We start from the raw sequence: 22969 nt of genomic DNA on the forward strand, positions 1-22969 counted from the left end.
TGCCCAGCCCAGTGCCAGCCCGTGGCTTCTGAGACTTGGTGAGTCCGTGAGGCAGGCTAATAGAGCCCATTTTTCTGTAGTTTATGAAACAAACGAAAACAAAAACTGCTGTTTGTGACCATCTAAAATGATTTCATGGCCTGCTAGGACAAGCCCCTGGAGTTTTCAAGCCATTGGCCTCTCGGAGATAAAGCTGGGCTTCAGGGTGGGTGGCAGGGACATAAGCAAGCCAGTGACCCCTCAGCAGACAGGACGGTGGGTGGGCTCTGCCTGCTTAGAGTCAGCTGGGGAGGCGGATTGTGTTTTCTCAGAATGGTGAGAGCAGTATTTCTGATTCCACATGTTTTCCAGAACCTTCCACTCCCATCAAGACAGTCCCCATCGATGCTCCTTCTGCTTGAATCTGGGCAAGGCTTGTGACTGCTCTGGCCGACAGAATGTGGCATAAGTGATGCTGTGTGACTTCCAAGGCAGGATCATAAGGAGGACTCAGCTCTCTCAGCAGGGCCCCCTGGAACCTGGCCACCCTGTGTGAGGATGCCCTGGCCACTCGAGAGGCCGATGGTGTGTGTCTAGCCGGCAATAGCCAATAGGCCAGACCTGAGACCCTATCTTTGAGCCACCCCCCAAGGGTGACATGTAGAGCAGAGGTGAGCTGTCCACAGCAAGTCCTGGCCAAGTTGCAGAATCATGGGCAAAACCCGTGTTGTCACTGTATTAAGCCACTATGTTTTGGGGGTGACCTGTTATACATCATAGTTACTGTCACGTAATTGTTGTTTAATAAGCATCCCCATTTGAGAGATGAATGAGTGAATACAGAGAGGGTTTTGTCAAAGGTGTCCCACTGGTAAGCTGCAGGCGGTCTGACTCCAGAGGCCAGAGTTTATTCTTAACTTTTCATTAAGAACATTTTCAAACAAAAGTAGAGAGAATAGCACAATTAACCTGCATGTATCCATCACCTGGATTCAAGGATGACCAACATGGCTGATCTTGTTTCTTCCCTACTCTCAACTGCCTCCCTACTCTACTGGATTGTTTTGAAGCAAATCCTACACGTTATATAATCTCATTTGTAAATACTTCACTATTCATCTCTAAAAGTGAGTCCAGTCTTAAGCACTCTGTGATCCTGACATCCAGGCCTGTGTCGAGCTGCCGCCGTGGCCTGAGGTGGGCTGCCTGGCCCACCAAGGAAGCGGGCGCTGGGAAGCAGACAGGAGACTACACGGCCCGTGCGTGTTGCTCGGCAGGAAACTCAGATGCCGTTTATCTGGGTTTCTGACCTGCACAGCTTGATGCTGAATAAAAGTATCTTAAGCCACACATGTGAAGAAAAGGCTCTTTTCTAAAAATCTGAACTCAAATCCAGTAGGAAAAGCACAGGCTGCTGTGGGCCTTGTTGGGAGCGCAGAGAGCCGCAGCCAGGGCTCCTGAACCATCCATCTGGCGATCCGCACTGAGAACCGAGTGGCACTGGAGGTCTGTGACAGGTGAATACCGTGTCTCCTTGTGCTGAGCTAACCCTCTGATTCTTGTCCTTTTTGCCGAGAGGAATTATTGTTACACGTTTATTTAACTCAGGACTCCCAGCCAGACTTCTAAAGCAAAAAGCCAACTGGCATGAGGTGCCCAGCACATTGGGTCTGTAAGTGTTAACTGATGGTAACTACCCCGCCGCTCTGCCCTGCTGCACCGTCTCACCTGCCGAACTCCCGCTGGGAGACCCCCGTGGGTGAAGGCCCCTCAGGCCAGTGGGTCTGGCAGAGAAATGCAGACTCTCAGCTGACCAGGCACAGTGATGCGACGAGACCTCACAGAGGCCTCAGGGCCTGCTATAAACAAGTCACGGCTCTGTGCAGGCCAGGGAATGCAGTCTTTCCAACTAGCTGCTCCTCTCCAGGAACAATCAGAGCTTGAGTGGGCAAACGGGAAGCCCGTTGGGCTCCTCACTTCGGCTCTCAGATCCCTGCCACTGCGTGGGGGCCTGAGGCCTGAGCAAGCCTATCTCGGGAGGTATCTTCCTCCCCGGGCGGGACAGGCAGATCCACGCCTGCTGGAGCCTTTCTTCATTACTTACACTCTGTCCCCAACACAGTTCTCCAGGGGGAGAAGATTCTGGAGTCTTCTCCATCCCAAAACAGATGGGAAAACATGACCTGATGCAAAACCACTATTTAGGAAGAAGCTGAGAGTGTCAACCTACAAAAACAGGAACTAGTTTAAGAGCAAAGTGTTTATCTGGGATCAAAGAATTGCAATTCGGGGAGCACAGATTCAGGGAATAACCCAAATAGCGTCCCCATTACAGGAGAGGGGCTCAGAGTTTTCATGGGAAAAAGGGAGGACGGTGAGGCAGGCTGTATTAAAGGGGCGGTCATTGGTGCTGGACGAGGGAAGGCCAGGTCTGTACTTCATTCGGCTGTCAGACAAAAGGCTAGACTTGAAGTTCATGGATTGGTTAGCGATTTGGTCCTCAGCAAAGTCCAGTTTCATCAGTCCTTACAAACAGGATATTCTTGTCCTTCCTGGCTTCCTGGAATGCTGGGACTTTGGTCCAGTTTGGAAGATAAAGAAAACAAGAGGTGCAGGGCAGTTCCTCTGAAACGGCAGCTCTGGCTCTATTTTAATATGGCTCCACTCATGTCCTCTTTCATAGGAGTGTGGAAAAAAAGACAACAAATGGTGTGGAAAGACCACCTCTTATGACAAACTCTCAGCCTTCTGGGGTGACAGAGTGATGTGTGTAAGTAATAGGTTGGTGGCCGGGAATGGAAATTCACTTTAGAAATCATAGAATGGTTGGCCGTTTTCAGAGCAAGAGGTCAGGAGAGGAAGCTGGTAACTCTCTTTTTTCTGCAGTGCTGTTTGGAAACCTCTGGCAGCTGTTTCTGGTTTTTCCTCACCACGAGGACTGGGCTGCCACCAAGGAGGCCTCTTCAGGCTGAGCTGTTTATTTCTGTGAAGGGGACACTTGCTAATTTCAAAACGTTGGACTTAGCTGGAACATATTTTTCTTTCCAATTTTTGTTTTTTTCGGAGGGTTTGTGGAAACGCAGCCGTCTTCCATCGCCAGCAGGGCAGAGGCGGGAGGAATCTTTGAAGGTGGGCAGGGTGAGGTGAGGCCAGGGCAGGCGCAGCCCACGCTTGTACCTAACTGGGATGTCTCGGAGCCTTGGGGGCAGATCTGTCCTCCCTCCCTCCCTTCCTCATTTACTGAAGGCAACCTTACTGAGCACCGCTGTGCACTCTTCTCGGCGCTGTAGTTCAGAAGTGGACGAAACATTTCCTCCCCCTTAATGGACGTTAAGTTCCAGTGGGGGAGACCGGCCACAAACAAATACATCTCGCACCGAAACGCGTTTAGGGGTGTCGAGGAGACCAAGCGCGTGGACCACGCCTTGCTGCGAGCAAGTCCCTGAACTCTGCAACCCCTGGCTCCGCCCGGCGCGCGTTACTAGGGACGCGCTCCCGTCGTTGCCAGGACCTGCCTCGGCGGGTGGAGTCTCGCGAGGATCCTTGAGACTTCGCGCGGGACCGCCCAGCAGTTGCCGGGAGACGGCGCAGCCTCCGCTGGGCGGGCGCATTTGTCCGCTGGTGGCGGCTCCCGACTGCCGCAGCCATGGTGAGGAGGGGCGTGGGTCGCTGGGTCTGCGCTGGGGCCTGCGGCGCCGCGGTTAGCCGACCATGCGCGCACGGAGACCCTGGGACGGGAAGGCCTGGGCTCCGGGGTCTCGTGCGCAGAGAGACCCCTGGACGGGGAGGCCTGAGCTCCGGGTTCTTGTGTGCAGAGAGACCCCTGGATGGGGAAGCCTGGGTCCCCGGGACCTGTGCACACTGAGACTCTGTGATGGGGAGGCCTAGAGCTCTGGGTTCCTGGAATTGAGAATTTGGTGGTCTCCTGGAGTCCCCATGGGTAGAGCCCAGGGCTGTATCATGCATCGTGCATCCCGCATTCCGCATGCACTTGGAGCTGAGAGATCTGTGCTCTCCAGGATCCTGTACAGGGGTGGTCATAGAACCCGCCCGGCAAGACCAGGGCCAGTGTTCAAGGCGTCCAGAAGAGAGAACCTGGCTAAAGGAGATTTCCCACGTGGAATGGAAAGCTTGGTTGGTCAGATCTTTGGGACCCAGGATCTCACCTCGCAGGGGTCTGAGGCACACAGGGTCCTCACGGAGGAGAGTTGGGTGCAAGGGATACCCCAGGACCTCCAGTCTCTGAGTTGGAGAGCCTGGGGCATACCACGTGGCTAGAGGTCCCTCAACACCAAGGAGTCTTGGACAGAGGGTCCCGTGCCCATGGGGTGCCCAGGGCAGAGCCTTGGGGTACAGGAACTGCTCTTTCCTTGGAGAGCCTCAGAGGAGCAAGGTCTGTATTGAGAAGAGCATGGTGGGAGCTGTCACCTCCCCAGTTCTGCATCCCTGTCTCTGTCATGTGATAGGTCCCTCTGCCCCCTCCCCCCCATAGGAGTTGTCAGTGACTTAGTTTGGAGGCAGGTGTGGCAGGCTGGGTGTTGCCGGGGATACCTTATGTGGGGGATCCACAGGAGCTCTTCCAGGCTCCTGAAGTTGGCTGTAAATGTCCCAGATACAAAGTGGTGACAAACCTTTGCGGTCCTCTGATGGGGTGGACTTCTTGGAGTAGAAGGATTAGAAAAAAGGCAGAACATTAGGAGTGAAGATTTCAGCGGATGGGTCTTTGGAAAATTAACTGGAAATAGACCACCCAAATACATCTAATCACTAGCTTGTGGGAATATGGGTGGTTTTCTTTTTGTTCTTTATGTTTTCTAAGATTTCCACATAAGGTTTTTTTGTAATCGTGAAAATGTTACAGGCACATGTAAACACACGCACATGAAAACATTGCAGACCCGTGCAGACGCACATGCACCCAAAAGCACGGGCCACGGAGGGGTGGGAGCGGGGCAGGCAGAGGGATGAGGATTTGCAAGTTCGGTATCTGCTGAGGGGCCCTCAGGAAGCGAGTGGGCGCAAGGTCCTCTCTCTCACCTTGTCCCTGGTGTTAAATGAAGCAGGACACCCCAAGCGGTTCCATGTGGCGGAGCATTTTCAGAGCATCCAGGGCAAGTGCTGTCTGCTCCAGCTGTCTGGACCAGGGTTCTCTGCAGGAGCTTTATATCTAGAAGAAAGGAAGCCTCATATTGTTGCCTGTGGTCACTGCTATGCAGGCATTTCTCTGTACACGTATTGAACAGTGTTTTGCAGGTTTCTCTATGGTGGTTACCAAGCATTACAGCCAACATGGCAACATCTGGCAGGTGGTATTGGGGTTCTTCCTTTTATTTTTTTTTAAAAAATTTTAAAGATTTTATTTTTTTCCTTTTTCTCCCCAAAGCCCCCCAGTACATAGTTGTATATTTTTTCGTTGTGGGTCCTTCTAGTTGTGGCATGTGGGACGCCGCCTCAGCGTGGTTTGATGAGCAGTGCCATGTCCGCGCCCAGGATTTGAACCAATGAAACACTGGGCCGCCTGCAGCAGAGTGCGTGAACTTAACCACTCAGCCACGGGGCTAGCCCCGGGGTTCTTCCTTTTTGAGGCCAAGTAAACTTTGCATCCACACCAAGGAGGTCTCTGCCATATACCAAGGAGTGGATTTGGAATGAGATCCCCTCTGTTCCTTTCTGAGGGAGAAACTTCTCTTCTGAAAAGGAAGCTTTCTCCTTGTTTCTCCAATGGTGTCAGCAGAGACCGTGTGTGTGGTTAAGGGTGGGGACCTTAGTGCAGAGTGATGTGCTCCAGGTGGGGGGCATGAGCAGTGGGAGAGAGGCTCCAGACAGGTACCCCTCTCCCACAAGACCCCAGGAGGGCCTCAGAGCCAGGCAGAAGGTGAAGCCATTAGTCAGAGCCCCCTTCTTTACCCACTTGTCTCTTCTTTAACCAAAGGCACCCAAAAGGAAAGGGAAGAAAGGGAAAGGCAAAGGCACCCCGGTTGTTGATGGGCTCGCTCCAGAGGACATGAGCAAGGAGCAGGTGAGTGGAGCAGCCCTGTGCCGTGACCCAGTCCTGGGTAGGTGGGTGGGTGGGTGCTCTTCCAAGTTGTCTCTCTGGACGTTTGTGTTCATGAGCCTCTTTGGGACCACGCATCACAGCCTTCTGCCTTGTGTGTCTGCCCTCAGTCTGGCTCCTGCAGTTCTGTCCAAACCAGGATATGCCCTCCCCATTTCCATAGTTCTCGTCAGCTCCAGAACGCTCAAGCACAGTACGTCTTAAGAAAAAAATGCAACACGGCCACAGTGAACAACTGTTTTATAGGATAGTAGCAATTTGGGAGGAAATATTTTTCTGATATAAAAGCTATTTTTTTTTTGAGGAAGATCATCCCTGAGCTAACATCTGTGCCCATCTTCCTCTACTTTATATGTGGGATGCCTGCCACAGCATGGCTTGACAAGTGGTGCCATGTCCGCACCTGGGATCTGAACCAGTGAACCCTGGGCCACCGAAGCAGAACATGCACACTTACCAGCTGCGCCACCAGGCTGGTCCCCCCCAAAAACTTTTTTTAATTTTCTGTATTTCATTTCAATTTTATTCTTTTATGCACCTGATATTTACAGATCTGTTATCAGCACATGGATCGATAGCATTCACCTTTATTTTATTTACCATTAAACATTAGGACATTAGGAATCATCTTAAGACACTTGTCCTTTTTTTTTTTTGTGAGGAAGATTGTCATGGAGCTAACATCTGTGCCACTCTTCCTCTATTTTGTATGTGGGACGCTGCCGCAGCATGGCTGCCCATGAGTGGTGTAGGTAGGTGCCCAGGAACCGAACCCAGGATTCTGAAGCAGAGCACGCCAAACTGAACCACTAGGCATGGGGCTGGCCCCTACTTGTCCATTTTGATGAAGTTAAGGGCTAGTGGACATAATTATATGATTATGATTTCAATTAAAAGGCTCCTGAAAACTAACACAGCAAACATGGGAGTGAGTGTGGCACCTCCTGCAGCCTCTGTGCCATTGACAGCTGCCACGTGAGCATGTCGCAGGGACCTGAGGGCTCCCTGTCAACCGAGTGTTGGTGTTAACAACCTGTACTTTCTTTTGCTAGTTTTAAGATAAAGAACAAATACAAAGGAGACTGACAGAGTCACGTGAGCTAAGTTGGGAGGCCAGGCAGAGGCCCTTGAGCAGTAGTGGACTGGCTTCACTCTGCGTGCAGGGAAGCCATTGCAGTGTAGCCGAGGGTGGCAGGCCAGGTCTGTGTTTGGGAGATCACTGGGCTGCGTGGAGAATGGATCGCACAGCGTTGCCCCAGCGGGTGAGCTGTTTCCTGTCTCCCTGCTTACTTCCTGCCCCTGTGGGCACAACTGGGATGAGGCAGTGGTCTGTGGAGCACAGCCTTGCCCTGGCACGGCGCACATTTGAGGCATGGACACCTTGCAAGTGACCAGGGTCCAGGCAGGAGTGAGGGATTGGGGACAGTTGTGGTCAGTTCACTGGATGGTTACTCTGTGGACATTGGGCTCCAGTGCTGTTTTCAGATTTTTAGGAGAAACTAGACATCTAGATGTTGACTCATGGCACAATCTAACACCGGAAGCCAGAGTAGGAAGGAGCCTGGTTTACACTGTTTGAGTGACACTGAAGGTCCATGACATGAAGACACTGTCATCTGCTGAGGCCCTAGTCAGATCCTGGGGTGCCATTCCTCCCTCGTAGGGAGCCAAGCTCCACCCTGGGTCCTCAGCTCAGAGGCCCCCTGGCTGCCCCTCGTGGCCCTTTCTTGAAGTGAGAAATGTGGTTTCTCTGTGGGGAACAGGGTTATCAGGAGAGAAGAACTTTACAGTGAGTGGCCTGAGTTATGCTCAGAAGATAACCAGTTCTTAAGGGAAATGAGATTCCCAAGAAAGCCGGGAGCCTGTCCTACTTTTTTTTCTTAACCTATTTGTAGATTTGCAATTGGCTGTGAACCAAACTCTCTTGACTGTTAGACCCTTCCACTGGTTTTGTGTATTTTTTGCTTAACGTGTATCTTTAAAGGTGACTGTTTTTTTCATTTAGCATTATTTTGTGGACGTCTTTACATGTTGCTACATCATTTTCATATCTCTGTATCTTTGGGCCAGATAATCTTCTACTTGATGTACTGTAATTTCCCAACCATTTCCCTATTCAAAACCATTTTAGATAATTTCCTTTTTATTTTTTTGCTGTTGCAATAACTGGGGCTACTATCTGAGCAGAAAGCTGTTGAGTTCTTTTGAGAAATTTCTTTAATATATATTCCCAGGAATGGATGAAAAGATACAGTCTTTTTACGATTATTTGCCAAATTCTGGAGATTTCTGCTATTTACTGGGCGTATCCTATTCCTGGAGCCTTCCTAGCATTGTGCTTTAACTTCTTACTTTTAGCTCATCTTTATTGTCAGGTGAGACCAGCCCCTCCCTCTTTCTTCCTCACCTTTCTCAGTCCACACGCCCCTCGCAGTGGCGGGGCTCCTGCTGGGCGCCTCAGTCGCCCTGCTCTGCCCGGCCAGGTGGAGGAGCACGTCTGCCGCATCCGGGAGGAGCTGGACCGCGAGCGAGAGGAGCGCAACTACTTCCAGCTGGAGCGGGACAAGATCCACACCTTCTGGGAGATCACACGGAGGCAGCTGGAGGAGAAGAAGGCCGAGCTGCGGAACAAAGACCGGGAGATGGAGGAGGCTGAGGAGAGGCACCAGGTGGAGATCAAGGTGAGTGGGCCGGCCTCTGCCCCGCTGGAGTCACCACACAGAAGCACAGGAGCTGGATGGGGGCATTTTCTCTTTTTGTTTTGGGGAGGTCACAGTCCTGTGTATGTCCTTTACAATGGGACCCTAGGGGTATTTTCTTAGAAAGGAGCATGTGTGTGCAGGAGTGTGCTTGTGCAGTGAACATGTGTGGACAGGTGAGCATGCGTGTGCCAGAGTGTGTGTGCGTGTGCGGGTGAGCAGGTGGTGCTCTCCGTGCACACAGGTCTACAAGCAGAAGGTGAAGCACCTGCTGTACGAGCATCAGAACAACCTGACGGAGATGAAGGCCGAGGGCACGGTGGTCATGAAGCTGGCCCAGAAGGAGCACTGCGCGCAGGAGGACATGCTGCGCAAGGACATGCGGGCACTGAAGGTGGAGCTCAAGGAGCAGGAGCTGGCCAACGAGGTGGTGGTGAAGAACCTGCGGCTGGTAGGTGTGGGGTCCCTGGGCCTGTCCCCTGGCTGCTGGGGACAGCAAACTCTTGATGACTCAACAGTACTAGGAATTCATATTTTTGTGTAAACCTCCTGCATTTTGGCAATTAATTGAAATACCACACACACACACAAAAAGCATGCAGCCAAACAAACCCCGTTTGGGGGCCAAGTACAGAATTCTGTCTCAGATTTGAGCAACAAATTGACTTTCCACGAGGAACTCCACTCAGGGTCCCTCTCCACGTGCTGCTGGCCCCTGACCCGGCTCCTTTCCCAGGGAGTATGTCAGGTGCATCTAGAGATACACACCACCAGTCAGGTGTCCGCTGCGCTGGCCCCTGGGCGGCCACGGCAGTTTGTCACGAAGCTGGGCTCGTGAGCACCTGGCTGAGTTTTGAGACTTTTTGGCCTTTCTAAGGGAGGCTGGGAGTTCCAGGTGCAGGTTGAAATCCGTTTCCTGAGCACCATAAGATGCCAGGCTCTGTTCTGATCTCTGGGGACGTAGAGGGAACAGGACTGAGGAAACGCCTGCCTGCCCATGTGTGGCTGCTGGTCTGGAGAGGAACGAGTACATGTAGGATGGAAGACAAAACGTGTCCAACACATACAGCGCGCCGTGGGTGTGAGTGCTGCAGGGCGAGCAGCATGGGGAGGGTGCTGGGGATGAGGGGCGCTGCATTTTCTACAAGGAGTTCTGGGAACGCCTCCTTGAGAAGGTGGCATTGGGCAGAGGCTGGAAGGAGGTAGAGGCTGGCCCAGGCTGGGGGAGACCAGGCCTGGAGAAGGGACAGGGGACGGGCCAGCCTGAAGGCCCAGGGGAGGCAGGAGCAAGGAAGCTGGGAAGTGAGCTCAGACCTTGTCCGCCCCCAAAACCACCGTGAGGACCAGGGCTTCGACCCTGCTGAGTCAGGGCACCTGCGGAGGATCTGGGCAGAGGGAGGATGTGTCCACATTTGGTTTTCAAAGGCACTTCCTGCTGCGGGTTGAGAAGACTTTGTCAACCCACGTGCCTCATGCCTGGAGGCAGCCCCGCCTCAGCTGAATCTGGAAAAAACTCAGTATTGTTGCAGACTTTGCAGCGAGGCTGCGGGTGCTGAAGTCTTGGACCTCAAGAATGTCTGGTCTTTCCTGAGAGAAGCACAGAATGGGCTGGTTTCCAGTGAATTTGATGTGAGGCTGTCTGCTTTCTGGAGGCCTAGATATAGAATAGTTATGTGGTTGGCTTCCCTTTGCATAAAAAAAAATGCTCTAAAAATCAATTTTTTTTTTTGAGGAAGACTAGCCCTGAGCTAACTGCTGCCAGTCCTCTTCTTTTTGCTGAGGAAGCCTGGCCCTGAGCTAACATCCGTGCCCATCTTCCTCTATTTTATATGTGGGACACCTACCACAGCATGGCGTGCCAAGCGGTGCCATGTCCGCACCGGGATCCGATCCGGCGAACCCCGGGCTGCCGAGAAGCGGAACCTGTGAACTTAACCACTGCACCACCGGGCTGGCCCCTAAAAATAAATTTTTTATTCAAAATTTGTATATATGATAACTATTGAAGTAATTTTTACTGCTGCTCGAGCTGCAGCTGAAGCAGGCTAGCAGGCACTGGAGGGAGCCTGCACTCTGTGTATCATCTCCACTGCTCTCCAGCCTGCGGGCAGAGTGGGCGAGAGGCCGAGCACGGATAATGCCCAGAATGTCTGTTCATGTCCTCTCAGGCTCTGGGTCACTTTAGCCAAGGGAAGTGAGGTGTGACACGTGGCTGATACCCAAGCTGTGTTACTCTGGGCATGGTCCCTGAGCTCGGAGAGGAGGACATGCACCCACTGGAACAGCAGAGGGTTTCCCGTTGGACTTTCCGTACTGTGAGGAGCTGGGCCAGCCCAAGGGCGGGGCTCCTCCCTGTGCCCGTCTAAAATGGCCTGCTCTGCCTTTGCAGAGACACACCGAGGAGATCACCAAGATGCGGAGCGACTTCGAGAGGCAAGTGCGAGGTCAGTGCCTCACATGCACACTGTCTAGGATGGTGCCAGAGCCCCTCCCATCAGAAAGTAATTTACCTCCGGGTTTTTAACCCAGGCCACATAAACCAGGTTAAAACAGCCCAGACACGCAAAGAGAGAGAACGTGGCAGTTGCCAAGGCTGACGGACCGCTCAGAATTCCAGAACAACTTATTTCCATGTGAGCTGGGGAGGCTGCAGTTACCACCCACTTCCCCCCTCCTGGCACAGTCGGCAGTTAGAAGCAGGTGGTATTATTCAGTCTCGTGGGCAGCATTCTTAGAATAGTCTTCCCATGTATTCTGACCTGAGGAGGCTCCCATTTCACACCTCTGTCTGGTTTACTAATAAAGCCCCATGTCTGCTCGATGGCCACACAGCCATGGTCAGTGTCCACTGGGATCAGCTGACACTCAGCTGTTGGGAGCCCTAATGCAGGGATTGATTAGCAATGCCTGCCACAGGCAAAGAAGGCAGACAGTGGTGTGTGTGCTGAATGTGTCATCTGAGCATCAGCAGAAAGAACTCCACCTAAACCCACCCTGTTCTTTGGCAGAACTTGTCTGTGCAGCCTTCGTCCTGGTGGGTGTGCTGAAGATTCATCTATTCTTGTAGCCACAGGGCACCTGTTCTTCCTCTGCTAAGCTGCTCTGTGTGCTGCTGCCTTTCAGAAATTGAGGCCAAGTATGATAAGAAGATGAAGATGCTTAGGGATGAGCTCGACCTGCGGAGAAAGACCGAGATCCACGAGGTGGAGGAAAGGAAGAACGGCCAGATCAACATGCTGATGCAGCGGCACGAGGAGGCCTTCACGGACATCAAGAACTACTACAATGACATCACCCTCAACAACCTGGCCCTCATCAACTCCCTCAAGGTGCCGCCTGGCCAGGGGATGGGCTCCCACACCTGTCCATGGGACTGGACAGTGCCCCCTGCTGCCCTTGACTGGATTCACAGCCGAGGGACTGCCTTGTAGCTGGGAGCAGTCAGCGTGCAGGGAAGTGAGGAGACGGTGCGCTTTCTGAGATGGGAAAGCTCAGGCTGAACCGCAGTGGGAGCCATAGCACGGCTGGTGCAGGCGGTGTCATCGTCGCCCGAGTGCTGGCAGGGACAGGGTTCCATAATGGAGGGTGCCCCTGCGGAGGTTCCGAACAGAGGGTAGTCTCTCATTTCTCATGGAAGCTGCATTCCTAGAAAAATCAGAACAGATTAAAACTGTGCCCAAATCCTCTGTGTTTATATGTGAAACAGTCTAGGTCCACAGTGTGCGAGCGGCTGGCGGGACCACTCTCTGTGGGCAGGAGGGCTCGTGGCCCTCACCCGAAGGCCGCAGCCCCTCAGGTCTGTCTGCCAGGCGCCTCCTGACCCCGTGCTGTGCCAACAGGAGCAGATGGAGGACATGCGGAAGAAAGAGGAGCACCTCGAGAAGGAGATGGCGGAGGTGTCCGTGCAGAACAAGCGCCTGGCAGACCCCCTCCAGAAGGCTCGGGACGAGATGAATGAGATGCAGAAGAAGCTCGGGAACTACGAGAGGGACAAGCAGATCCTGGTCGTGAGTCTCCACCTGAATTCATCTCCCACCTCAGCACCTTCTCCTGGGCCCAGGAGAGGAGGAAGGCCAGTGAAGGCAGGAAGCGGGGAGCTGCGGCCCTCCTTTCTTTGACAGGTGTCCTCTGGCGGGGGGCAGGGGGGGAAGTAAAGTTGGTGCATCCTCTGGGAGATAGGTGTCCCCCTAGCCCGCCGTCAGGGTGCTGAGCGCTTGTCCTTGAGTCAGTTCTTGCTGAGGATTATTTCTGGCCTTGTCATTTCTCAGGAGCCTGCATTACATGGATGCCAGAATGCCTTGTGTCCCCCACCCCCTGTTTTCTCTCCAGTGCACAAAAGCGCGTTTGAAGGTCACTGAGAAAGAGCTGAAGGGGCTGCAGTGGGAGCATGAGGTGCTGGAGCAGCGGTTCATGAAGGTGAGCAGACCCTGGGTGGGCCTGCAGCCCGCAGGCCGGGACCCCCAGCCGGCGAGGAGCGCTTCCTGCCGCCATCTCCTGCAATTGGCTCTTGAAGAGCTCTCCTGACGAGACCTCTTGAAGCGGTCCTGATGCTGTGGCTGGGTTTCTGGGGTTGGAAGCTGGAGGTCCTATTGCCCGCTCCCTATTCTACGCAGTTCAGAGGCAAAAACCTGTGGCACATTCTGTAGGAGGCCCAGGGTCTCAAAGACCAGGTGCCTGTGGGGAGCAGCTTGCGCCCGCTCTGGCCCCTGGTGTCACCTGTGGAACACACGCAGGCCGCCCGGCCCCTCGCAGCAAGCATCGTGTTCGTGCACAGACACGTATTTAGGTACTAAACGGTTACAGATGCGTTGGAAGGCAGGCATGGAAGCTGAAGTCTGTAAGTGACAATGAGAGGGTCCCGCTGAGCAGTGCTGGTCCTCACAGTGGTCACAGCTTCCCGAGTGTCCTTCCAGACCTCTTCCTGTGTGTCCAGCGCAGGAATGACTCCTACCTTGCAGACATGAAGTCTGGCCTTGTCATCTCTCAGGAGCCTGCATTACGTGGATGATATGGGGTCACGCTCGCTCGTGACACACCTTTATTCTCACGGTGTGTTGTGCCGTCTCCAAATCACAGTGTAGAGTGGCCTTGCTCTTTTTAGCTGCCACGGCGTGCCTCTGCCTGCAGGCTCCGGCATTTATTTAGCTAGTTCCCCTTGACGAACATCCCTTCCAGTCCTTTGCTATCACAGCATCGCTGCCACAATTCTCCTTTCATCTTTGTGCAATTCTGTGAATCTCTCTCAGGAAAGTCAGTTCCTGGCAGTGGAATCGCTGGGCCAGAAGGTTTGTGTTCAGAGTTTGGACAGTCTGTGCAGAGGGCGGTTCTCAGTTAGGCTCTGGCCCAGCGTGCCCGAGGGGCCACTTCCCGCCTGCAGCAGATCTCACCAGTTCAAACCTTTGCCGTCGTGAGTGGGTGGAAAGTGTCGGCATTGGATGTGCTTTTCTGAGATCCCCAGTGAGTGGCCAAGATGGCCCTCCCTGCCTCTAGAGGCCGCCCGGGTCTGGGCGGAGCCGGCCATCTTTGTGAGTGTTCGCTAGTGCGCAGTATTTTTCTTTTCCCACCTAATTGAAAAATCACAGTCTCAGACTCTGATAACGGAATGGGCCAAGTTCCTCAGGAACATCCCGTAAGCAAGTCAGATCTAGATTCGCCTTCTTCAAAGAAGCCTCAGCGGGTCCCGCAGGCTGATGGACAGCCCAGGAGCAGGGGCCTGGGCGTAGCTGGAGAGATGTCCCTCGCTGCTGGTTAAGGCGGGCGCAGTGGGGGAGGAGAGAGCAGAGCTGAGCCGAGGCCTGTGCTGGAGCCCTTGCTCCCTGCCACCTCCTCTTCCATTTGAATGTGGTTACTGGGACGTGGCCACGTCAGTGTCTCCTTAGAAAACCAAGAGCACAGATTTGTCAGCAGATTTTAAAGACCAAAGGGACAGGGACTGCGCTGAAGCAAACCTAAGGAATACTACGCAGTAGTTAGAAGGCTGAGGTGCTGTAGGGTTTAGCATAGTTCTCTTCTCCTCCTGGCACGATTGCGTGTTTTTACATATCTAGAGAACATTCTGGAAGAAGTCCCCCCAAATATTCACGTGGTGGCCTCTGGGAAGTGGGTTGACTTGTTACACTTCTACAAAGTCTTGATGTTTTACAACGCATGGTTAAAAGTAAGAGTCAAGAGATGGAAAAGAGCACTCACTGAGTGACAGGCAGCTGCTCCGGGGCTGTGCTCTAGATCTGCCATTTGTGGGGCACGTGGACAGCACGTGGGGTTCTAGGATCTGGGGCTGGCAGAGGAAGTGGATCCCCAAGAGGCCCCCCACCCACAAACAGTGCTTTCCGGATTCTGATGCCCTGGATGTCACGTGGGGCGATCAAGGACATGTTTGTCCTGAGCCCACTGCCCAAACCCGGGGCAAGGCCGGCCCCACTCTCCTGTGGGCCCTCTTCAGCTCCTACCAGGGCGCCCATTGCTTCCTGGGACACCTTCCTAGAGGAGGGCCCGGCTGCTGTTTCCTCCTACCCTCCACGGTGTGGACAGCTGCCCGCTTTTAATTGTGTCACAGAGAGTCGGGGTGCAGGCAGTGTGGATGACACAGACCCGCCCGCCTGCGGGTGGGCACTGGAGAAAGGTGGTCCCTCTGTGGAAGCGGTGTGTTCTGGCCCAGAGGTGGAGGCGGGAGGGGGCTGCTCGCCTCACCCCGCAGCCCGTCCCACAGGTGCAGCAGGAACGGGATGAGCTCTACCGGAAGTTCACTGCGGCCATCCTGGAGGTGCAGCAGAAGGTGGGCTTCAAGAACCTGCTCCTGGAGCGCAAACTGCAGGCGCTGAACGCCGCCGTGGAGAAGAAAGAGGTGCAGTTCAACGAGGTGCTGGCGTCCTCCAACCTGGACCCGGCAGCCCTGAGTCTCGTGTCCCGCAAGCTGGAGGTAGGTCCGATTGGTTCCTGGGCAGGGGCCGCGCTGGTGCCCCATGCTCCTGCGCCCAGCAGGCAGCCTGGGCTCTGGTCGGGGGTCACTTGTCTCGAGGCGGGACCCGGGCATGTTCAGCCTCCATTCCAGTGGAGGCTGCCCTCAGTTGACCTCGGGCAGGGGCTGTGGTGGATTTCTCATGGTCAAGCCCCCGGCTCCAGATGCGCAGTCCCTCCCTCACTCTCCTCAGTTTGCTCGCGTCTCTCAGGTCTTCCTGATCCCCTCCTTGTCTTCTTGGCACCTTCCAGTCCCTGAGCCCACTCCCTGTTCTGGTTCTCAAGATGGGTTCAGCCGTCAGGCCTGGGGTCACTCTTGAACTTCTGAGCCTGAGCTCCTTGGTCATCTGGTGACAGGCCCAGACACAGGCCTGCGGGACGATGCATTCCTCTGAGCTGTCAGCTGAGGCCACTGCTGCCGGGGACACTCAGATGTGCTGGTTTAGGCTGTGGACAGTGAGGACGGGGACATGGAAGCTGTGGGTGGGGGTGCCAGGGAAGGCTTCCCAGAGGGAGTGACATCTGAGCAGAGGCTGGAGCTGTTTGCTCATGAGTCCACGTTATTTATGGCGCTCCTCTGTGCTAGGACCATCCTGGGCAGGGGGGACAGCAGTAACCAAGACAGAGAAGACCTCCATGCCCACGGGCCAGCTGGGTCAACTGAGGAATTGCTGCCACCTTTGACCAGCAGCAGAGGCCCCAACAGCACCTGGCAGGTCATCTCTTAGTTGGAGCGGGGCCGTGTCCCTCTGCTCCCTGGACCTGGTTGGGGGTATCACAGGTTGGGGGTATCACAGGAAAGGCCAGTGATGCGGACCAGGGGTCTCTGGCAGCCAGGGAAGCGTGGCTGACCTTGGGATCCTGGCCGGCCAGGTGGCTTGTAGCTAACAGGCCTGAGGTGGCCCCTGGGGTGGCTCCCTTGGGGGCCTGGGTGACAGACACAGGTGTGCTTGGGCCCCTGGAATGCAGCTGGCCTCTATCGAGAGGCCCAGTGACAGGGCTGGCTTGTCCCAGACATAGATGCTTCCAGGGTGAAGGGCACCTGTCTGTCCCTGCTCTTCCTTCACGGAGAAGCAGATCTGGGTCCCGTGAGGCCCCCTTGCTGCTGTGTAGGTGTGCAATCCTGAGAAGCAGCACAGGTGGCATTTTCAAGGTGATTCACCAACGCACAGCTCAGCTGAACGCAGTCCACTCACACGGCCTCTGGGCCCGAGGATTAGCTTGTGTCCGTCTGGTCACCTGATCTTTGTGTGATCCCAGCCGGCTCGCTCCCGCCCGGCCTTGACCTGAGGCCGAAGCTCGCACTTAGCTCTGTGTACACTCCTGAGCCCCTCGTTGCTGCCCAGGCCTTAGGGGGACACAAGGCTGAGATGAGGGAGCACAGCCAGCTGGGTGGGCGTGATTCTGAAGCCTGTCAGCTGTGCCCCCAAGTTAGGGGCCGATGGGAACCATGGCAAGCTGTGGGCAGAGGGCAGTGGATAAGAGTGAGCCCACTGTGCCACAGACGGACACTGAGGGCAGGAGGGGAGCACACTGGCGCCAGTGCAGGAAGAGCGACTTCACCCACTCAGGAGGGGCTGGGAGTCCCAGGGGACGTCGTGCCCACACGTCTGGCTGAGACTGGGTGTTGGCTGATGGGGGAGCAGTGCCTGCGGGACCCGAGTCATTGGGATAGGCGCTCGGGGCCTGGGGCAGGGCGGCCACACAGGAGGGGCCTCATCTGGGCCGGCAGCACCACGGTCCTCTGTCTAGGGCTCCTCTCTGTCCTTGTCCCTATTTGTATGTGAGTCACCCAGAGTGCTGGCCGGCGGGGGAGGTCAGCTTTCCTGCGCCCCTCTTGGGAAGGCGGCCGGTCTTAGAGCTGGGGAGGCCCTGGGCTGCAGCAGCTGACGAGGGGAGGGACACATCCCGCCTGCAGCGGTCACGGCACTGTGCCCGCAGGCCAGGGCGCCGTGTGGCTCAGCGCTCACCTTTCTGGTGGCCAGGAACCCTGCGGAGGATGACTCCCAGATGGCAGGTGTAGGTGCAGGGGGCTTCCCTGGGCCGTGGCTGGAGGAGGGGGAGCTCCAGAACCAGGCCAGCTGCCCCTCAGACTTCCGGTCCTCACTTCTCCCATCTAGGCAGTCTCCTTGGAGAGGCAGGTCTCTTTCCCTGGGAGGCCTGTCCACGCTGGCTGCTCCCCGTGCATGGACACGTGATGGAGCCAGGCCGCTACTCCCTGGATGGCTGCGGTCTCCTTGCTGGAGCCCCCAGCCTCCCGCCCACCCGTCTGCCTCGGCCTCAAAGAGTCTCAAACTAACGTCCGTCCTTCTCTCCTCAGGATGTTCTGGAATCAAAGAACAGCGCCATCAAGGACTTGCAGTATGAGCTGGCCCGAGTCTGCAAGGTACGGGGAGCCCCCGGCCCTCCCACAGGGCCCGTCCCTCCCCCAGGACCCCTCCCCATTTATACCTCTGCCCAGGAGGTGGGGGTGGACACAGCTTGAGGCTGTCTGGCCTGCCCAGTCTCACTGGCCTGCTGTGGCCTGGGGCACGTCCCCATAGCTCCGGCTGCTGTCCTGGTGTCCCTTACAGGGCCTGCCTGGTGCACGTCCAGTAAATGAGGGCAGTTTGTTCATCCGGCAGGCTCTGTCCGTCTCCCCACCTGGCCCTCACCCTTGCACCATGGCGCAGACCTGGCCTCTGAGGTGACTGGAGGGGCCCCCAGGTTGATGCCCGTGTCCTTCAAGCAGGGGACAGTTATGGGTCTAACCTTTTCTGACCCTTTGTTAAGTGATGGGAGCCGCACTCTCTCTCCGTGCCAAGAACCACATGGGCATGGAGGTCTCCTGCAGGTGGGGAGGGCAGTGCCCCCCTCCCACTGTTGTCTGTCCCACACTGGACAGGCCTGGGCCCCAGTGCCCCCAGCTCCATAGTTGAGCCTACAGCTCTGTCTGGGCTTTGCCCATGGGGGACGCAGATACAGTGCATTTACCAAGAGCCACCCCACGAATGTGACTCAAAAATGCCTTTAATTCTGCGGGGGGACATTGTACACAAGGTCTCTGGAACCCCACAATGAAGGCTGGGCCTGCCCTCGGCCCTCCCAGCCTCCTCTGCCCATCTGGGCCCTTCCCTCAGATGCTCGGCATCTCCTGACACTTAGATGAGCAGAAGTAGGGCCATCTACTGGTGTGTGTAGCTCCTAGGGCAACTGGTCCACACCCAGCGAAGGGTGAGCCAGGCCTGGCCCCAAGTTCTCTCTGGAGCCCGGCCCTTAACGCTCAGCTCCGAGCCCTGGGGCCCTTTTCTTGATGACAGTTTTGCTGAGTCAGGCCCAGCTCCCTGGTAAAGGTTAGCTTTGTGGTTTTCCACCAGCACCCTCCTGCCCCTCCACGGAGCTGGGTGGGCCTGAGTGGGGTCAGCCTTGGTGCCGTGCGCTGCACCCGCCCCTGATGCCGCTCTGTTCCCACAGGCCCACAACGACCTGCTTCGCACCTATGAGGCAAAGCTCCTGGCCTTTGGGATCCCCCTGGACAACGTGGGCTTCAAGCCCCTGGAGACAGCTGTGGTCGGGCAGACGCTGGGTCAGGGCCCCGCGGGACTCGTGGGCACCCCAACGTAGCCCCTGCCCGGGCTGGAGGACACCCCCTTTCAACCCTGAGGACGGCAGGCGTTTGTTTTTACATTTGTGTTGCCAGCAAATGAAGGCGCTTCACGTTGGCTGTGTGTCCTGTTGCGTGGTGTGTGGAGAGGCGCTCCAGGGCCCACGGCCAGCTGCAGCTTTCCCTGCAGCCCAGCTGGTGCGCACGCCCACCCACCCACCCTACCCCTCCCGCCTTGGGGTGGGTGGCACCAGCTGAGCTCCGCCTAGTGACCGCCACAGCCTTGCAGATGCCAGCACTGACTTTATTGATGCCCAAGTCACAGCCGCCACTGGGAAATTGGGGGCCAGATGACCCAGGAGGAACACAGAGGCCAGTCTGTTGAGGGCACGGGTGGCTCGGCGGCTGTGGTAACAGAATTGGTGCTCACAGGCCAGCTGGCATTCAGCCAGAGTGACGGTGGCTCAGCCACTAGCTCCCTCGGTACGTGGTGTAGGACCACGGGCTCAGCAGCAGCGGTACGTGGAACTTGTGGGTCTCGTTTGTGATGGTGAAAACGACCTGAGAGAAGCAGAGAAGGCACCAGAAGAAGCGAGGGGCCTGCATGCAGCACACGAGCAGCCTAACCCCAGTGCTCCCGGGGAGGACACAGCAGCCCAGGCTGTGCCCTGGGAGTTAAAGTCCAGGGGACAGGAGCCCCAACGTGGTGAGGGCTGTGGAGGGACCTGAATCCTCCCTGGAGAAAGTGCTCGGCTTGAGGGACCCCTGGGCCTGCGGGTTCCCAAGGGGTCCTCCCAAAACAGGGTCAGGTGAAGGGGGAGGCAGGGAGGTCAGGCCCGGTGAGCTGGATGGGGCCCGAGTCACCCTTGGCCCTGCCCCCAACAGCCTGACCGAGGGGCAGGGCAGGGATGGGCTGCCGTGAGAAGTCCTGGACACTTCCTCTGGGAACTCAAAGCAGGTGACCTCAGCACCTGCCACCACCATGGGAGAGACTGAGGGGCGGGACCAGCCTGCCCCCGGTCCTCACCTCCACATATGGGTAGAAGCTCTCCTGCCCCCGCTTCCTCCAGTAGCCCTCGGTGTCAAAGGACAGCTTGTACGTGCCCACCTTCATCTGGCCTGGTGGCAGGAGCCCGGGACAGCGGCCGTCAGGGTCGGTGTAGCTGGCGAGGGGAAGCGGGAGCTGCAGAGGCGGTTGCGGAGCCGCGCCCCGCCTGGCTCTCCTGGGTCTGCGTGCCCGTGGCCTCAGACACCCCTGCAGCCTGACTGGGACCCGGGTGAGTAGGGCCAGGACAGCCCTGCAGCAGGATGGATTCTAGAGCCTCGTTCTGGAGCAGCCTTAAGGACACAGCCACATTGTTCTTCTAGGAAATCACAATACAGAGGAGCAGAAAGGGGAAAAAAATTCTTCCACAATCTACCCCATGAGCAGTAATCAGTTTATATTTGGCACATATTTTTCCAGGTTTTCTCTATGCCTAAATATGCTTATATACAAACATAAAAAAAATAAAATGGATTATACTTTTCATACTGTTTTATAACCTGCATTTTTCATTGACTATATTGCACAAGGCTTTCTGGGTCAATAATGACCCAAACCCCCATCCACATGGCGGCGTGTTTCCAGTGGCACCGAGTGTCCAATTGGAGGGTTCTGAGGGCCCCCAGTCCCCGCCAGAAAAACATCTTATTGTTCCCACCAGCTGTGCTTTCAAGGGTTTGTACTGTGAAGGGAAAGAGTAGCCTGTCGGGGCAGTTTATGGGCGGGCTGGGGATGGTCTATGTGACCCCTATGCGACACCATGAGGTGGGACCTGGACCCCCAGCTTTTGTGGAGGGCTGAACAAGGAGGGGGCGGGCTCCTTACCCTCAGGCCCTGAACCCTGGGGCCCAGCCCCTCACCCCAACCACCAGAGGGAGCCTGCCTCCTTCAAGTCGGTCTGGGGAACCTGCTCACAAGGCCAGCCCAGGGCCACAGTGGCAGCCAGCCTGGGCCATGCCTCCCCCAGCAGGGCCTGCAGAGCACAGCGGAATCCACTCTGACCTTGCCTCTTGCTGCCTCAGTCTCCCATCTCCAAAAGGGGTAATTATGGTGCCTGCCCACAGGGTGTAGTGAGAATAAAAAGAACAGACAGTGCTCAGCTGGCACAAGCTTCCCCGTTAATCATGGTGATGAGCCTCAGGCCTTAACCCAGCCTCTGCTCCCCGGTTCTAGGGGCCAGTCCAACCAGGACGGCACAGCCTGAGGAAGCAGAGGCTGCTAGAGTCAGGAGGCCATGGGGGTCCTGAGGCCAAGGGGGACTGTCTGGCAGTTGTCAGCCCACCATCAGCCCTCAGTGCTCGCACTCCTTGCCCGTCTGGGATCCTTCACCTTGCCCGGTCACAGGCTGGGACTCAGGACGGGCCCTGCACTGGGGGAGGTGGTCTGCACTTGTGTCCTTCCTACCTTTTCCTCAGCTCGGTCCACTGCTGGCCGTGGTCCTCCAGCCTGGAGAGACGTAGGCAGAGGCCCTGGGCCGGGAGCCCTGACGCCGTGTCCAGCACATGTGTGGTCAGTGGGCTGCTGACCGGCTCCATGCCTCTGCCCTGGGCCACAAGAGAGGGGCAGGGATGAGTGTGTGGGGCCCAGCCTGGAATCCACACCAGCCTTGTGGGGCAACAGCCTTAGAGTAAACAGCCCCGGGCCCTGGGGGGAGGGGCTGGAACTGCTGAGTCAGCCCCACGAGGCTGCGGTGTCAACACTGCAGCACAGTCCCTAACAACGCAGACCTGCGTCCAGTTCTCCCCACTAGCATGGCCTCCCCACCCTACTAGGGCCCCCTCCTCTCCCCTCCCCCCACCACTGAAGGGCATCTCCGCACACAGAGGCCTCCCCACGCAGCCCTCCTTCCGCCCAGTCAGTGCAGGCCGTAGGAGGCCAGACGACGTCTCCTCGTTCTCCCAGAAGCCAGCTCGCTGTCCCCTGGCTCATGGGTCACCATGCTGTCGAGGGGACAGGAACCCAGCAACCGGGCCTGGCCCCTACCTCCGGGGAGCCAAGGTGTCGCTGGAGCGTCCGCAGCCGCGGGGCGGCCCTCGAGCTCATGGCCGGCGGGCCTCGGGACTGCGCGAGGCGGCCAGAGGTCACACCCCACGGGAGCAGGCACCTCCCCGGGCCGGCCCTCGCCCTGACCCCGGCACCTGCCAGGCCTGGGGCCAGGTGTCTCACAAAACCTAGGAGGAGGGGGGCAGGCGTCCCGCTCGCGGGGGCGGCCCCACCCGGTGTCCAACTCGAAGGCCCCAGGGGATTCTGCTCAGGAGCCGGCTCGGGCGGGTGACCCCAGCGCACGCACCTGCGGGGCCGCGGAGGCTCCTCCCGGGGCCGGAAGTGAAGTCGAGGGGACTTGTGTGGGGTGGGAGGGTGGAGACGGGGCGGGGCTCGAGGGCGCGGGGCGGGTCTCCGGGGGCGGGCCTCTGGGGGGGCGGGTCTCCGGGGTCGGATCTCCCGGGGCCGGCCTCCGGGGGGCGGGTCTCCGGGGGCGGGCCTCTGGGGGAGCGGGCCTCCGGGGACGAGCGCGGGGCGGGGCTGGTGGGTCCTGCGGGGATCGGTTCCAGCCGCGGGCGCAGACCCGGGAGGTCGGGGACGCGCGCGAGCCCGCCTGCCCCCCAGGAGTCCCAGAACTAATGTAGTTTTTTTTCTTCCCTGAGACAGTC

The 22969-nt window shown here is 56.8% G+C and overlaps 2 protein-coding genes across 6 annotated transcripts; one reads left to right on the forward strand and one right to left on the reverse strand.

Annotated features, from left to right (window-relative positions):
* Nucleotides 1-1868: 1868 nt before the first annotated feature.
* On the forward strand, nt 1869-20804 carry GAS8 (growth arrest specific 8). Of its 5 annotated transcripts, XM_070612580.1 has the most exons (13): nt 1869-2019; nt 2663-2749; nt 2866-3628; nt 5912-5998; nt 8518-8715; nt 8978-9184; nt 11123-11177; nt 11857-12062; nt 12573-12740; nt 13063-13149; nt 15443-15652; nt 18011-18076; nt 19144-20804. In XM_070612580.1, exons 3-13 carry the CDS (start codon nt 3626-3628, stop codon nt 19291-19293), a joined length of 1437 nt encoding a protein of 478 aa, XP_070468681.1. In that variant the 5' UTR covers nt 1869-2019; nt 2663-2749; nt 2866-3625; the 3' UTR covers nt 19294-20804. The 5 variants fall into 5 exon arrangements, with proteins under 5 accessions (XP_070468681.1, XP_070468680.1, XP_008542762.1 ...); XM_070612579.1 differs by lacking the exons at nt 1869-2019; nt 2663-2749 and having other exon boundaries at nt 3244-3628; nt 12573-12805; nt 13002-13149; XM_070612581.1 differs by lacking the exons at nt 1869-2019; nt 2663-2749 and having other exon boundaries at nt 3557-3628; nt 8451-8715; nt 12573-12805; nt 13002-13149.
* On the reverse strand, nt 19557-22645 carry LOC103567805 (5-hydroxyisourate hydrolase-like). Its single transcript, XM_008544541.2, has 4 exons — nt 22302-22645; nt 21723-21862; nt 20301-20436; nt 19557-19834 (listed from the first exon to the last, which is right to left on the reverse strand). Exons 1-4 carry the CDS (start codon nt 22359-22361, stop codon nt 19745-19747), a joined length of 426 nt encoding a protein of 141 aa, XP_008542763.1. The 5' UTR covers nt 22362-22645; the 3' UTR covers nt 19557-19744.
* Nucleotides 22646-22969: the final 324 nt, after the last annotated feature.

Source organism: Equus przewalskii, chromosome 3 (genome assembly GCF_037783145.1).
Source record: "Equus przewalskii isolate Varuska chromosome 3, EquPr2, whole genome shotgun sequence".
Lineage (NCBI taxonomy): Eukaryota > Metazoa > Chordata > Mammalia > Perissodactyla > Equidae > Equus > Equus przewalskii.

What these genes read in the sequence shown, in the direction of transcription:
- GAS8 (XM_070612579.1), top strand. An exon ending in CTTCGAGAGGCAAGTGCGAG is followed by an intron (nt 11,178 to 11,856) that starts GTCAGTGCCTCA and finishes GCTGCCTTTCAG; the next exon opens with AAATTGAGGCCAAGTATGAT. An exon ending in TCGTGTCCCGCAAGCTGGAG is followed by an intron (nt 15,653 to 18,010) that starts GTAGGTCCGATT and finishes TTCTCTCCTCAG; the next exon opens with GATGTTCTGGAATCAAAGAA.
- LOC103567805 (XM_008544541.2), bottom strand. Translation starts at nt 22,361, where the DNA reads ATGAGCTCGAGGGCCGCCCCGCGGCTGCGGACGCTCCAGCGACACCTT. An exon ending in GACACCTTGGCTCCCCGGAG is followed by an intron (nt 21,863 to 22,301) that starts GTAGGGGCCAGG and finishes CTTGTGGCCCAG; the next exon opens with GGCAGAGGCATGGAGCCGGT. An exon ending in GCTTCTACCCATATGTGGAG is followed by an intron (nt 19,835 to 20,300) that starts GTGAGGACCGGG and finishes TGCTTCTCTCAG; the next exon opens with GTCGTTTTCACCATCACAAA.